This window comes from Arvicanthis niloticus, chromosome 21, assembly GCF_011762505.2.
Source record: "Arvicanthis niloticus isolate mArvNil1 chromosome 21, mArvNil1.pat.X, whole genome shotgun sequence".
NCBI classification, from domain to species: Eukaryota; Metazoa; Chordata; class Mammalia; order Rodentia; family Muridae; genus Arvicanthis; species Arvicanthis niloticus.
In genome coordinates this window covers 46,279,540-46,295,492 of record NC_047678.1, presented here as the reverse complement: position 1 = coordinate 46,295,492, position 15,953 = coordinate 46,279,540, and the positions used below count along the sequence as shown (strand labels likewise).

Below are 15,953 nucleotides of genomic sequence, written 5' to 3'. Positions count from 1 at the left end.
AAGAGTGGCTGAAATTACCAAGATGACTAAGACCCTCCCCCTCCTGTGAAGGTCATGTTCATGTCTACATAAATGAGCAGTAACTGCCAAAGGCAAGGAGACTGGGCAAGGCTAGATCTCCCATGAGCCTCAGAGGGTTGCCCCGTGGTCCAGACAGGGAATTATCCTTTTAAGTGGTAGGAAAGACCCATGTGTGGCTATCAGGAAGGTCTCTGTGTGTCAGCATATCAGGTGATGGGCTGGGAACAGGTGAGCCGGAGGAAGGGAAAGAAGGCTGTGCTGTCGAAACTCATGTCAGTTTTCTACCACAGGGTCTTCTGGAACAGACATGGGTGCCACAGGCCCCTTCCAAAGTCCACTGTTTAATTCAGTCTCTGTGTGTGTGGCCCCACACAGCCCTTTTTGGCTTATCATAAAAAAGATTATGAAGAGAGTGTCTGCCTCTGAACATTCGGAGATAAAGCATGCTTGGTGACCACTAGAGGGCAGATGGAGGGGCGGGGCTGGGGTGGGACAGGTCATAGCTGGCAAATTAAAAAGAAAATCCTTTTTAGCAACCATTAAAAACTGAGCAGCACTTCCAGAAGAGTAGTGAGGCCATGTGCTGCCCTCCCACACCTGCAGCCCAAGAACTGAGGGTTTGGTGACAATCCACTGCCCAGCTTAGGTTCTCCCCAGCCTCCAAGAGCCAACGCAGGGTGAGCATTTGGGTGGAGCAAGACAGGATTCCATTCTAGATACTCACCAGTGTTGGGGTTGTACACGTCCCCATCGTTCACCAGCACCTTATTAAAGAGGACGACCCCTGCATCACTGGGAAAAGGCTTCTGGGTAAGACCAGCCGAAAAGGACACCAGAGCAGGCAGCGGCACCCCTAGGACAGAGAGAGGCAAGAGCATGTGGACCTGCCTATCTTCTGAAAGTGTTGACAGACACCCGGGTACAAGTTACGCCTCCTGCTGGAAGTCCAGAGACTCCCCTTGTCAGACCAAGGGCTAGGACAGAGAAACCGGGGAGCTGGATATGTGTGTGAGACACAGACACTGAATATGAAAGCCTCAAAGGGATTGCGTAGAGTGTGTTCATGTGGACGGAGGGAGGGAGGAAGGTAGGGAGAGAGGGGGGGAGGGAGAGAGAATAAAAGAATGAACCGTGAGGCTGCTGGGCGTTGGCTAGCTACATCAGGGGCTGATGCTGGATGCATAGGGAATCATCTAGGGAGCTGCCTACTTGTAAGCCAGTAAACCTCATCAGGACCACACAGGGCACAGCCCACCCAGCCTCCCCTTGAACAACATGAACAGAGACCATGTAGGAGGGAAAATTCCTGCCTCTGAGTCTCTAGAGGTTCAGTCCACAGAGGCCACGACCAGGGGGTCTGCTGGGTGTGGAAGGGCCTAGGCTCCAGGCTGTCTACCTGTGCCAGCACCCCCAAGAGAGGAGACAGGAAGTACAGGGCAGAGACCACCAAGGAGAACAATCCTGTGCAGGGGTTCTGTGTAGACATACCTGGGGTGGCTACAGGAGATGACTTGGGATAGCCTGAAAACAGAAAGTGAAATGTCAGATCCTGCACAGGTATTTTTCAGACCTCTTTCTCCCTTCCGGAATGGCTATATCAACATCATTATTCTGACCCATCCTTAGAGAAATTACACTTTTAAACATTTCTTTTGTTGTTCTGGGGTGCTCCTGATATGCACATGTCAGATAAGCAAAGAAGAGGTTCCTCTGAACTTTGACGCCCTTTGGAAGCCACCTTCCTAAACTTTGTCCTCTGAAGGTAGAACTCTGGACCCACAGAACACACCACCAGGCACAGGCTAGAACAGTCGGCTATCCCGTGCCTTCTGCAGGACAGACTTACCTGGTGCACCTGCGTAGCCTTCCGAGCTAGGAATAGGCCCCTGCCCCATCTGTCCATCCACTCCCTGAGGCAGGCCCCTTCCGGACATGCCCATCCTGCCTGGAGGCCCAGCCTCTCCAGTCTCCATGATGACTCCACTAGAGCCAGGCAGGAAGGGCAACCCTGTGCGACCAGGCCAGGCAGGCAAAGGTGGTGGCTGCAGGGGCCTCTGTGGCAATACTGGCCGCTGGCCTATCTGTGGTGGTCCGGCAGGGTCTTCTGGCAGTGGGGTCAGCTGGGGGGACTCAGTGGGGGCCTCCTCTGAGGGTCTGGAGGATTCTAGTGGGGTCTTCCCAGATGGTCCCTGCGTTGCTTCTAAGGGTTCCTCTGCTAGAAATGAAAAAGAAAGCAAGGTTCAAATGTCTCCAGGTCCTCCTTGTGAGGCTTCCATGACCACTGATAATTGTCCCTTGATCAACTACAGAAAGGCTGTGCCTCTATAGCTGATACACTGTCTCCAATGGGATGTAAACATTACTAGAGCTTGGGACAGCTTGCCTGAAGGAACTCCAGCCAAGCTGCCTCCGATTCCCTGGGAGAGCTGGGAAGACAGCCCAGGCCTCCTTATGTAGATGGCAACATTCCAAGTCAGTGTGGTTCTGTCTCCAGTGCCATGTGTCCTTTCAATGTGTGCTCACATGATAGATGTGCCACTGACTACTGCAGTCTCTAAAGCAAGTTAGCCTCAGTGTCAGACTGATAGCCTCACTGCTAGCTCGTGAAGACCCTTGGCTGCCCCATCAGGTGTCAGGAGCCTTGGGTGCTCCTACGGTTGGCACAGACCCCAAAGAAACACCACCACCATTTCCCCATACTTTGAGATCACCAATGAAGGAACCTCCTGCTTCAAGTGTCTCTGTCTGAGGTGGCCACCACAGTGACTCAGCCAAGAGCTGCCACCCCTTCCTTCCTCTGAATACATTCCTGGAACTAGCTTTCTAAAAAAGCCCTTGCTACGTGTTCACAAAACATATCACTTGCAAATGCAAACACCACCTTCCTCTTTCTTTAGTCTGGTGCCTCATAGGCCCCAGGACATAGAGCTGGACAGTATGAGGCACCATCAGCCACTGCATTTTAGCCCACTGTCTAGAGTTGCTTTAAAATTCTATAAAATGTATATTGTACATCAAATACATGCTCTCTCCTTCCACCCAAGAGCTGGCGACCAGAACACCCCCCAAAAAGTTATTTCTCAGCCTTTTCTGACCAGTCTTCATGAGAATAAGCTCCACAGAAAATAATTCTAGTAGTCTCCATGTCAGCTGTCCTAAGGATAACATCTGGATAACCCCGCTGTAGGTGCAGGCAGTAAGCAAATGTGATTAAATGAACGAGGCCGGAGGGTCATGGGTTCTAGGCCAGACTATGCATTCATTCCACAGAAACAAGGGAGGGAACCCTGAAAAAGAGTTGAGGGTCTTTCACAGGACAAAGGTTAAAGGTGGTCCTAGAACAAAGGTGGGGGGAGACACAGACGGAAAGCCTTGTGCCTTCAGGTGCATCCAGAGAAAGGTCAGCCCAGGAGTACCAGGAAGCGGGGAAGTTCCAGAAGAAAATGTGCTAATATTTTAAACACAGAACTGAAAAGTGCCCAGATATATTTTATAATATAGAAAATTACATTGAGGGGCTACTGGAAGTTGATAGCACATTTCCTCTCATATGAAATCTATTTCCATTTTTCCTATACACGATGCACATGGATGCATGCTTTGTATGTGTGTGGTACCTTTGTGTAAACGAAGTAGAGGCTGGAGGTTAATGTCATTGAACCGACCTCCATGGCTCCCCATTACTCATTGGGGGCAGGTTCTCTCAATCAAACTTAGAGCTCACTGATATGGCTAGGCTTACTAGCCGGCTTGCTCTGGGGATAGATGCCCTGTCTCTGCCATCTGAGGCTAGAATTACAGGGATACCTCCACACCCACCTAGCATTTATGTGAGTTCTGGGGATTCCCAAATCTTCACTCTTGCTTGGTACTTCTCCCCAACGCCTTATGAATATAGATTTTTTTCCCCCCTGAAAGGTCATGAGCCAATTGTGGTGGTGCATGCCTTTAATTCCAGCACTCAAGAGGCAGAGGCAGGAGTATCTCTGTGAGTTTGAGGCCTGCCTGGTCTACTGTTCTGGTACAGTTAGGGTTAGGCAACACAGTGAGGCCCTATCTCAAAAACAGAAATAGATAAAGATGTGGAAGCAGGAAGGGAAAGACTCTTCTGGGAAAAGGGTAAGAAGGGGAAAGAAGAAATGAAGAACGTGGGTTTCTTAAAGGCACAGACAGAGCGTCTTGGGAGATGGCTCCATGAGTAACATGCTTTGCCGCGAAAGCATGAGAACTTGAGCCCTGCCCCTAGTGTCACTGTGAAAAGCCAATTACATAGGCAGTCATGTGATACATGTGCATACATGTAGGCAAACACTCATATACATAAAGTAAAAATCTCGGGGCTAGAGAGATGGTTCAGCAGTTACAAACACTGGCTCTTCTTGAAGATCCAACTTCAATCCCCAGTATCCACATGGCAGCTGACAGCTATGCATAAATCCATTCCCAGGGATTTGACGCCCTCTGTCACCTTTGGGCACTGTGTGTGTTTGTGTGTGTGTGTATTGCACAAACATACATGCAGGCAAAACACCCATATACAAAAGCATCTTTAAGAAAGGTAGAAAGTGACAAAGACATTTGGCCTTGACCTCTACCCTCCACGACACGAATGTGTGTGCAAGCATACACATAAAAATCTTAAAACAAGAGACGAGGGACTGGAGGGTAAGGGGAGATGAAAGATCCAAGAGCATCGTGCAGTCATATGAAAATGTCATGGAACATTATGGATAATTCATATATGCCAGTTAAAAGTCTGCTGTTTCCCACTGTCTATAAAACCAGCCTTACCTCCTCTGCCATCCAGTTCCTGCTCCAGCACTAGTGCCAGGCTCTCAGCTGAGCCTCCCTGACTTTGCTTTGCTGTGCTGTGTCTGACCCCTGAAACCACCTGCTCAGTACCCATCCCTACAGTCTAGTCCAAACACCACCTCTGTGAAGACCTCTGGGATCTGCTCAAAGGGGCTTGAGCAAACCTGCTTCTGAAACGCAGGGCATTTTGGACCCCTTGTGATTTTGTCAACCTTCCATCTGCAGGTGGATGGTGTGCTTACCATCACTATCCCTGGTCCCTGGGATTTAGCATAGGGCCTAGCACGTGACATTGAGTCAGAGGCTGTGATAGTTACTACAATTCAGCCAGGACACAGGAACCCTAATTCTACCCCCAAATCATGGCCACTCTAGGGTTCTACATAGATTGCTTGAGTACACAGAACCATGATAATTCTAATTCATTTCCCTCAACACCAGGCTTATCAAAAAAGCAAGAACATAAATCCTGTTTGAGCAAAGAAGTCAGGGCTTCAGGGATGAGCAGACCTGCACTCGAGGAGACAAGTAAGGAGGCCCCAGGCCCAGCCTCTTCCAGCTTGGGCTCCACCCAGTGTCACATGGTGTTTCCAGAGATATTTATTACCAAATCCTAAAAGAGCCAAGCAGCACTCTGTTCAATCTAGAGAGAGGATTCCCCTGAATGCACACATTTCTCATCCAGAAACTGAATCCCTTACCTGAGGACTGAATGAGCACCAGGCCCAGCTGGCAAGGCGGGGCGGGGGTGGGGGGACACACTAGGAAGAGAGAGGAGTGAGGAAGATCGAGCAAGGAGGAGGAACGAAAAGGAGAGAGGAGGAGAGAGGAGGAGGTTGGTTGATTCCCTGGGCAACTCTGCCCTGTCTTCCAAGGCGCTGATTAAGTTTTATTGTGGCATCTCAGGCCTATGATCCCAGTACTTGGGAAGCTAAGGCAGGAGGATTGCTATGAGTTTGAGGCCAGTATGAGTCATACTGAGCTCCAGGCCAACCAGGATACAAAATAAAACTATCTCAAAATAAGTGGGGGTAAGGGAGCCAATTAAAAGCCAATGCCAACTTTACTAAAACAACACTCCTCTGGAGGCTGGAGCTGGAGCTACAGTGGATGTCTCCATCTCAGCTGACATCCTCCACCCATCCACAAGAGTTAATTAGGCTTTTATCTGCTGTCTCAGTACCCCAGGGGTAGAGGGGCTGAGATCCTGGCAGGAGGGTGCTATCTATGTACCTGGCAGCTAGATGGTGTCTAGTCACAGACTACAAGAAGGCGACCCTCACTGTTACTGTTAAGAGTCTGCCTTCCAGGTTTGGGTCTGGCTTTGGGAAGCCAGGGAAACCTCCCTAGTTCTTAGTCTCAGCCTCTGCAATGAGGCTCCTGTCATCCAGGCCAAATTCAACCTCTACCAGACAGGTGCTGATGTAACACTCTGCATGAATGCCAAGTGAGGTCCATCAGAAGACTGGTGGGAATACCTGGTTTCCCTGTGTCGAGCACTTGCTCAAGAACTGAGAGACAGAGATCAGAGAGAGACACAGAGACAGAGAGAGATACAGACAAAGAGAGACAGATACAGAGACACAGAGACAGACAGAATAGAGAGAGACAGAGACACAGAGAGAGCTAGAGACAAAGAGAGATACAGAGACAGCCAGATACAGAGACAGAAGAGAGAGAAACAGAGACACAGAGACAGAGAGGTACAGAGACACAGAGAGAGATAGAGACAAAGACAGATACAGACAGAACAGAGAGAAACAGAGACACAGAGACAAAGAGGTACAGAGACACACAGAGAGATAGAGACAAAGACAGATACAGACAGAACAGAGAGAAACAAAAAAGAGACACACAGAGACAGAGAAATACAGAGAAAGAGACAGAAACAAAGAGAGATACAAAGACAGAACAAAGAGAGACAGAGATATACATAGAGAGAGAGAATCAGAAAGAGACAGAGAAGGACTAACTGGGGAGAAACCTCCCTGAGTAAGGTGCCTGCCATGCAGCATGAGCACCAGATTTCAGACCCTAGCACTCACCCATGACAAGCAACTAGGTGGAGTGGCATGCCCGTGAAACCCCGGTGCTTTGAGAGGGAGGCAGACACAGCCGGATCCCTGGAGCTTGTTGGAAAGTGAAAAAATGGAGTTCCAGGCTCAGTGAAAGACTGTCTCAAAAATGAGGAAAGACCAGAGAGGCCTTAGTGTTAAGAGCGCAGAGTGCCTTTTCAAAGACCCAAATTCAGTTTCCAGCACCTACGTCAGGTGGCTCACAACCACCCGCAACTCCAGCTCCAGACCTCAGACATTTGGAGCCTCTGCACTTGTGTGCACACATCCACATACATACGAGCCTTAAAAAGAAAATTAAACAGTTGAGGGGAAAATGGCTGAGGAATTTGCCAAGCTTGACCTCTGACCTCCATCCACATGCACATATAAACACCACATACAAAATCACACACACACCATGTTCCATGTTTATGGTTATGTGTTAGGCCACAGTTGTAGCTATTTTTACCTAACCGCACATGGCCTGTGGGTCATGGGTTGAACCTGCCTACCCGAGGATATACCTTCCAGCCATGTACTAAAGCTATGGAATGTACACGTTGAGACTTTAAACTTTAAGAAATCCACAGTCTCCCAGGCTGGTGGTTTAGACCTTGGGGAGCTCTGGCTGGTTGGTATTGTTGCTCTCCTCATGGGGTAGCAAACCCTTTCTGCTCCTTCAGTCTTCTCTCTAACTCCTCCATTGGGAACCCCTTGATCAGTTCAATGGTTAGCTGTGAGCATCTACCTCTGAATATGTCAGACTCTGGCAGACCTCTAAGGAGACAGCTACATCAGGCCCCTGTCAGCATGCACTTCCTGACATCTACATCAGTGTCTAGCTTAGGTGACTGCACATGGGATGGATACCCAGGTGGAATGATCTCCAGAGGGGCCCTCCTTCAGTTTCTGTCCCACACGTTGTCTCCATATTTGCTCCCTTGAGTATTTTTGTTACTCCTTCTAAGTAGGACTGAGGCATCCACACTTGGTCTTCCTTCATATATGTAGGGGAGGATGACCTTGTCAGGCATAGGTGGGAGAGGAGATTCTTGGTCCCATGAAGGCTGAACACTGAGTGGGGGGGAATGTGAGGGTGGGGGTAGGTGGGGGCACACCCTCATAGAAGCAGGAGGAGAAGAATGGGATAGGAGGTTTCTGGGTGGTGGGGGGAAGTGGGGTACGGGGATAAAATCTGAAATGTAAATATAATACCCAATTAAAAAACAAACAAAAATAAGTTTTGGCTATCAGAAGTATAACACTACCAAATGAAAAAAAAAGAAAGAAAGAAAGAAAGAAATCCACAATCTAGATACAGTGTATATACACTATACTCTCAGCACTTGGAAGTTTGAGGCAGGAGGAACGCAGTGAATTCAAGGCTAGCCTGGGCTCTAGAGTGGCTAGTAAGGGGTACACCTGAAGAGCCTGTCTCACAAAAACAACAACAAAGGGACAGCAGGTTAGCTCAGTGGGTGTAAGTGCCTGCTATCCAAGTGTGACCACCTGAGTTCCAACCTTGAAAAACTCATTTTAAAAGCTGGATGCCATGGTAGCACGTCTGTGATCCCCAGCTCCGACAGCAGAATGGGTTGCTGGAAGCTGAAGGACCAGCTAGCCTGGAGCACACAGCATGACAGAAACAAGACACCCTGCTTCAACAAGGGGAGAAGAGAGAACCCACTCCTGAAAGCTGTCCTCTGACCCCACATGCTATGCACGCTCTCTCGACCCTCCCTATTTTAATAATTAAAAATTTAAAATGTGAAAGAATGTAGAGGAGTCGTTCTGATGCTTTGATTTAATTGGGAATGAAGATTCTTGTCCCCAATTGGCTCTTGATCAATCAATAAAGATGCCAGCGGCCAATGGCTGGGTAGAAAGAAAGAGGCGGGACTTTCAGGTTCCCACAGGCTAGGAGACAGGAGGTGGAGAATTGAGGCACTTCGGAAAGAAAGATGGAACAGATGTGGAGCCGCAGGGGATATCTTCCAAAATGTAGACGGAAAGGGAAAGAGGCCTGTGGGCTTCACTGGGCAACTAAGCTGAGGGCAGACTTAGAGGTGTTGAGCTAGGAGTAAAGGGAAGGGCACACTGGCCACAGGAGGCTTAGAAGAGTCCTGCCACGGAGCCAGGAGCCAGTACGGCAGGTTAACAATGAGCTAATGACTGTGTCTTTCATCTGTGGATCCAAGATAGCTCCCGGGCGGGGCATGACTGTGACTTAAAGTGGTGGAGCCAAAACTACCCACTACAAAAGAAATCCATCAAACTGACTCTACAGAATGCCAAGTGGCAAACATGGGACGTCCCCCAAGCGATACAGGCCTAGGAGGACAGCCTTTACCACTACGGCCTGCAGAGAGAGAAGCAGTCACTTGGCCACTCAAAACACGGGCTCCAACGCACTCGGGCCAGTTACCAACCCTCCCTGCAGGAGGGTGAAGAGGTTCCCACAAGACAGGAGGCCTAGCCATGAAGTAGCAACTGGTGAGCACGTGAAAGGCCCCTCAGATCCCACAGGCAATCACGCGATCTGAACCGTTCCCTTGACAGTGTGGAAGGGGAAATGCACCCAGCGGAAGGAAGGCCCTGCCCTGACCATACCACTGACAGAGGACACCACAGGGACCTTCTTCAAGAATAGAGATCCTGTGGCCACACCAGTCAAGGGGAGTCAGATGCGAAGACAGTGAAACCCACAGAATAGGACGGAAGGCAAAACCTGTACAAGGATCTAATTTCTGCTTGGTCCAAACCAGTGAAAACAGGAATCTCCGTACAGCTGCATCACATGCGTTACTATCTGTGGTGACATCAGTACTGAAGCCCTTTGTGCCACAGAACTCGATCCCTCGGTGGCAGGGAGAGGGTGAGAAGAAAGGGGGTGAGACCAGCCTCACTTGCAGTTGATAAAAGATAAATTCATAGTTAATCCTAATGTTTGTATGAATAAGCTGTGAGGGGAGACACATCAAAGGCTGGCATTGGCTGTAAACGAGGCTCTGTGGTACAGTGCTCACTGAGCGCCCTGTGGCAGCTCGTGAAAAGCTGTAACACAACGGAGCCTGTACGTGGGCTCACTCGCATCGCCGACCTTGTGTTAGTACAATGGTGTCAAAGTTGATAGTTTTATCTGTCCCACCCCATTCTGGGCACCTCTTGCTCTGTGTGGCTCTACCTGCCCTGCTACTTAATGACTGGATTTCCTTCCATTTCAAGGACCGATCCTGGAAATGGCTTTTTATTTTAACAACCAATTCCCAGGTCTCACCTCACCTCTGCTGAATAAATCTTCTGGGTGATCCATGTCTTCGAGGTTACATAGGGTTCACACATGTGACCACATGGAAGGCTCTGTTCAAATTCAGAATTTTGTTTTAACATTATTACTGTTTAAAGTGTGTGTGTGTGTGTATGTGTGTGCCTATGTGTGTGTGTCTGTGTGTGTGCGCGTGCCTGTGTGTGTATGTGTGCCTGTGTGTGTATGTGTGTATGTGTGTATGTGTGTGCCTGTGTGTGTGTGCATGCCTGTGTGTGTGTATGTGTGTGTGCCTGTGTGTGTATGTGTGTGTGCATGTGTGTGTATGTGTGTGTGCATGTGTGTGTATGTGTGTGCCTGTGTGTGCCTGTGTGTGCCTATGTGTGTGCGTGTGTGTATGTATGTGTGTATGTGCCTGTGTATATGTGTGTGTGCCTGTGTGTGTGTATGTATGTATGTGCCTGTGTGTGTATATGTGTGTGTGCATGTGTGTGTGTGTGCATGTGTACATGCGTGTGTATGTGTGTGTTGGTCCTACAAGCTGAACTCCATCCTCTCTAAGAGTGCTTGCTGCTCTTAATTGCTGAGCCATCTCTCCAGACACAAAATTCAAAATTTGGATAAATAAAAGCTGCTACTTGCAGCAACTAGGGTATAACAAAAACCAGATGCCCCAGGAAAGAGCAGACTGCCTGACATGCACATCCATTTGTGGGTTTTGTGAGTTCACAGAAATCTGATAGTCCTTCACTGTACCTTGGACCCAAGCTGCCCTCAAACTGAGTGGATTTCAAGCTCACGGCCAAAGCCGTCGAGATGCAGTTGGCAGGCACCAGCCCCAGCCAGGCTTTATGGCTCCACCAGTCTGTGCTTTTTCACTGTTACAGCTTACCATAGGGCACTTGATAAAAAATAGGAGCCCTATTAGGTCTGTGGTATAACAGAACTCCAAGAGGAGGGGTTCCCGGGACAAGACCAGGAGCCACAGCCACGCCTTCTCATCACAGGATGTCGAAAGGCTGTCTGTGGTTGTATCAAGGCAGGACTGTCCCTTCTTGGAAGTATGACAAGAGACTTCCCCAACCACAGCAACATCTCTCTTTCTCAACTCCAACACCTCCCCTCTCACAAGTTACAGGGGAAGTGGTGGTTCCTGAGAGACTCAGCGTCAGCTCATCCTCAGACATAAGATTGATCCTGCAAAAGTAGTCTCTGTTGACATTTGTACTACAGACCAGGGGCCCTGGCAGGAAGGCAGATTATACCCTCTGTGCTTATCTGGGAGGGTTCACATTGGGCACCATGCTTCTGCTCAAGGGCATGTGGGTGAGTAGATACAGCTTGAGGAAGATGGAGTGAATGACAGGAAAAAGAAGGCAAAGATGTGTTAAATTGACTTAAAGGACCAACAACGACCACCACGTGGGAAAATAAAAACCAGGATCATGGTGACCCAGGACTACACCCGACCAGAAGATTATAGAGGGAACCTTTTGGGCCATGTATGAAAGCTTCGCCTCTCAATAAAAAATGCCTATGGCCAGTGATCTGCGGCAGGATTTGAAGGTAGGACAACCAGCACAGAGAGGGCATTCTGGAAAACAGTCAGGCACCAGAGATTTGCCCTGAACTCTGAGGAAAAGACAGATGTGTGAAACTGAGGAGACAGTAACCAGCCATGTGGCACTCCTAGAATAGAATAAACTGGATTATTGAGATATGAGCTAGTCAGGGAACAGAGCCAAAGCTATTGGCCTAAGCATCTACTCATATATAAGAAGTCTCAGAGTCGCTGTTTTGTGAACATAGGGGCTAGGTGGGAAAACACGAGGTTACAGAAGGTCCCAACCGTGGAAGGTCTTGGTGCACAGAGAACAAGGAGCTTGGAAAACCCCCAGTGTATTCATAAGGAACATCCTTGCAGTCAAGAAAGGCATCAAGATGTGATGTTGCCGGCTCTGGCAGGAGACTTGTAGGCTCTACATTCTCCATTTGGCCCCTAATGTAGAAATGAAGGAAAGGAGGAAGGGGTGACATCACCCTGCAACTCTCTGCAGTTCTCCCTAGAAGGGACTGGCCCATCCCAGGCCTCTGCTCTCCTCCTGGTAATAGCAGGGGTTTGGAGAGGGGCACACTGTAGGATGGAAAGGGGAGACAAGCTCAGGCAGGAGCAGATTCCACACCCATCGAGTTGAGAGTGAATTAAAACGGGCTGGGGAGGGCTGTTCCCTGATCAACTGCTATCTCCCTACTACTCACAAAGCACCTCTATGGCTGCTATTTCCAACACAAAGACAGAGAAAGGAGGTAGGGAGATGTTCAGAGTTTCAACACAGATGACTGGAACGTCAAGGCTGGGAGAGCCACCGTCTCCCAGTTGTTTCTCATAGTGCTTCAAATCCAAATCCCTTATCATAGTTCCAAAGTGTGGCACAACCAGATTCTGAGCCTCTTTTCCCACGAAGCCTCTCAATTTCTGCCTCACTGAAACACTTGGCCAACCTTAGTTTTGCAAGGGAACAAATCCAATCCTGTCCCAGAGCCTTCAGACACACTATTCTCTCAGGAGGTTGAGGTAGGACAGTTACCATGAGTTCAAGGCCAGACTGAGATCTAGGTAAGGGGCTGAGTGAAGGAAACATGAATGAATTTATGAATAAATGAATGAATGAATGAATGAATGAATGAATGAATACAAGAAAATATAAGGAGTCAGGAGAGCTGCAGGCAAAAGCAATGAAACACCAGAGTGGTTACCTGCAATCCCAGGACTGAGGGGGCAGGGGAATCTGAAGATTGAGTCCTGTCTGAGTAAGAATAGCAATTATTATTATAATTAGTTGTTCATCATTCAGAAACTGTATACCTATCAGAGTCTCAGGAGATTCATATATATATATACATATGTATATATATACACACACGTATGTATATATATGAATATATACATATATAATGAGTTTATATATGAATATATGTGTCTATATATGTATATATTATGTATGTGTATATGTATATATGAACATATTTTTTTGCATATGAATCCTTCTTAAGCCCCAGGCAAGAACACATGTCTTAGTAGGATACAGGAAAGGCAGATCTATTGAGGCCAGCTAGGTAACTGAGCCCACCTATGGACCTCGCAAGAGCAGATCTGGGAGCAGACAATAGGAACCTGAGTTTATATTCTTGACCTGCAGTCAGGCTGTGCCTTAAGCACGGTTCTCATCCCCTCCTCTGGGCTGGTTCTAACTGTGGGAGGAGGGACTCACCATTAGACCTCCCTGCCTCCCAATATGACAGCCGTGTGACCCTTCAAAGGCTAGTTTGCTGTGACCAACAGAATGAATACAGCAGAGGTGATTCCAAGCTAACTCTAGTCCCCACTTGTCGAGACCACCACTTTGCTTTACCTCTGTAAGCCCGACTACTTGAGAGTAGGGGGATGTGAAGAAGCTCACAAGGACACACAGGGAGATTGGTGACATGGAGGGTCACCAAGACTCCAGGTCTGTGGCCTTCATGAACCTGAACCTTCCTCCAAACACAAAACACAGCTAAGAGAGTAACTGACTCAGACTGGGTAAATGGAAGAGCAGCCGAGCCTAGCTACCCCTGTGCAAGCTCCTGACCCGGGACTTGTGGGAAATAACCACCTCAGAGATTGGGGTAGGAGATTATGCAGCAAAATGCAACACCCTTTCACACCAAAGTCTTCCCCCGAATGCCTTCTCTTCCCGCCTTTGACTTCCACTCACTCCTCAGTTTCCGTTATTTTATTCATATTTGGTACATACTAAGCTTCCATCTACACAGGTGCACAGAGAGCGTGTGAGTCCATAAGCCCACTGGACTTAAATGCCGGCTCCTTCATTGAGTAAAGACACTCCCCCCACAGATCTGAGGATGCTTTCTGAGGAGGGATGGCACCTGTGATCTCTGCAGCCCCTTACAGAACCTCGCAAGCAGCTGGTGCTCAGCAAATACTCTGCTCTTTTAACTGGTTGACATGTGACTCCAATCTTAGCTGCAAGGCCATTCCAGATTCCAGGTCTCCTGGGCCTGGGGGCTCTGGAGGCCAGAGGACACCACGCACTTATTTTTGACTCCTCTCCATCACAAGTTCTCCTCAGCCCACATGGTCTGCATTCACAGCATGACCCCAATCTGAAGGATGGTCCATGGAAACCACTTTGTCTCCAGAGCTACCCGTCTCTAACTCTGCATGGGAGAGCCTCAGAATGGACAGACATTCCCACGCTGTCCAGCACCGCCAATTAACTGGAAAGATCTGGCTGCATCTGTTATTGTAAAACACAGTCCAGACAGCGTTTTGACCACAAGGGACAATTACCCTGTGAGCACACGGGACTCATGACCTTAATTCTACATTCCAGAGATACAGGGGCTTCGAGATCTGAGGTGGGGGGCTGTGTGCCACAGATAGCTAAGCCTGGTGACGGTGGCCAGTTCACAGCCATGCTTGGCCCCGGTGACACTTTATCTACAAAATGAGCACCGGTGCTCTAGGACAAAGTCCAGAGCACGTCTACCCGACTACCATGAACTCTCCCCACACCTCATGAGGTGTCAGGACCTGGACATGGCCCTCCCTCCCCATAGCTGCTCCCCAGTGAAGGCCTAGTCAGGAGGGCTCAGCTGTGTAGCACCAGCCCTGTGTCACCCTGGTAGGAAAGATGATAGGCCTGCAGGGAAGGATAAGAGAAGAGAGAGTCAGGAGAGAGGAGATTGGGAAATGGTTTTCTCAGCACACAGTTGGTACTCCACACTTGCTCATGGAGGTCTGCATTCAACTCTGGGAGACACAAAATGCTGAATGCCAGTGTGGCAACACAATGACCTTCGGCAGGCTGCCCCCTCCCACCCCAGGTCCACTTCCCACCCCAGATCTACCTACCAGCTCTGGAACTCGGAACCTATTTCCCTCTTGAAAACTCTGCCACCCATGTGGGGTGGGTGTGGGCTTATGAGCGAGTGGCCCTAAAGGGCTTGGACCACGCTGGTACACAGAAGGTGTTTTATAAACATGACCTCTGTTCTGGCTAATTTTATGTCAACTTCACACAAGCTAAAGTTATCTGGGAGGAGAGGATCTCAATTAAGAAAATGCCTTGGCAGTTTACAGCAAGCCCCCAGCCAACATCAACTTAAACAGAGAGAAACTCAAAGCAGTTCCACCACAATCAGGAACAGGACAAGGCTGCCCATTCTTTCCATGTCTACTCAATACAGATCTTGAATTCTTAACTGAACAACAGGCTTAAGAAGAGCAACACGGAGGAGATCAAGGGGATGCAAATTGGAAAGGAAGAAGTCAAAATATCTTTATTTGCAGAGGATCTGATAGTGCACAAGTGACACCAAACATCCCACCAGAGAACTCCTACAGCTGATAAACACTTTCAGCAAAGTGGCTAGATACAAGACTAACTCACTAAAATCTCTAGCCCTCCTATATACAAATGACAAACAGACTGAGAACTCAGAGAAACAACACCTGTCACAATAGCCTCAAATAATATGAAATATCTTGGGGTAACTCTAACCAAGCAAGTGAAAGACCTGTATGATAAAAAAAAAAAAAAAAAAAAAAAAAAAAAAAAAAACCTTCAAGACTTTGAGGAAAGAAATAGAAGAAGATCTCAGAAGATGGAAAGATGTCATGGATTGGCAGGATTAACATAGTAAAAATGGCCATTTTGCCAAAAGCAATCTACAGTGTCAATGCAATTCCCATCAAAATTCCAACACAATTCTTCACAGACCTTTCTCAACTT

At 48.4% G+C, this 15,953-nt stretch overlaps 1 protein-coding gene across 1 annotated transcript in view; it reads right to left on the bottom strand.

Moving 5' to 3' along the window:
* Emilin2 (elastin microfibril interfacer 2) overlaps positions 1-15,953 on the bottom strand; it is a 58,097-nt gene that overhangs the window by 2,249 nt on the left and 39,895 nt on the right. The window contains exons 5-7 of the mRNA XM_034483622.2: positions 1,868-2,236; positions 1,510-1,542; positions 746-874 (exon numbers count right to left, since the gene is read on the bottom strand). Of these exons, the coding sequence (XP_034339513.1) occupies positions 746-874; positions 1,510-1,542; positions 1,868-2,236 (531 nt within the window). The remainder of the gene's footprint in view (positions 1-745; positions 875-1,509; positions 1,543-1,867; positions 2,237-15,953) is intronic.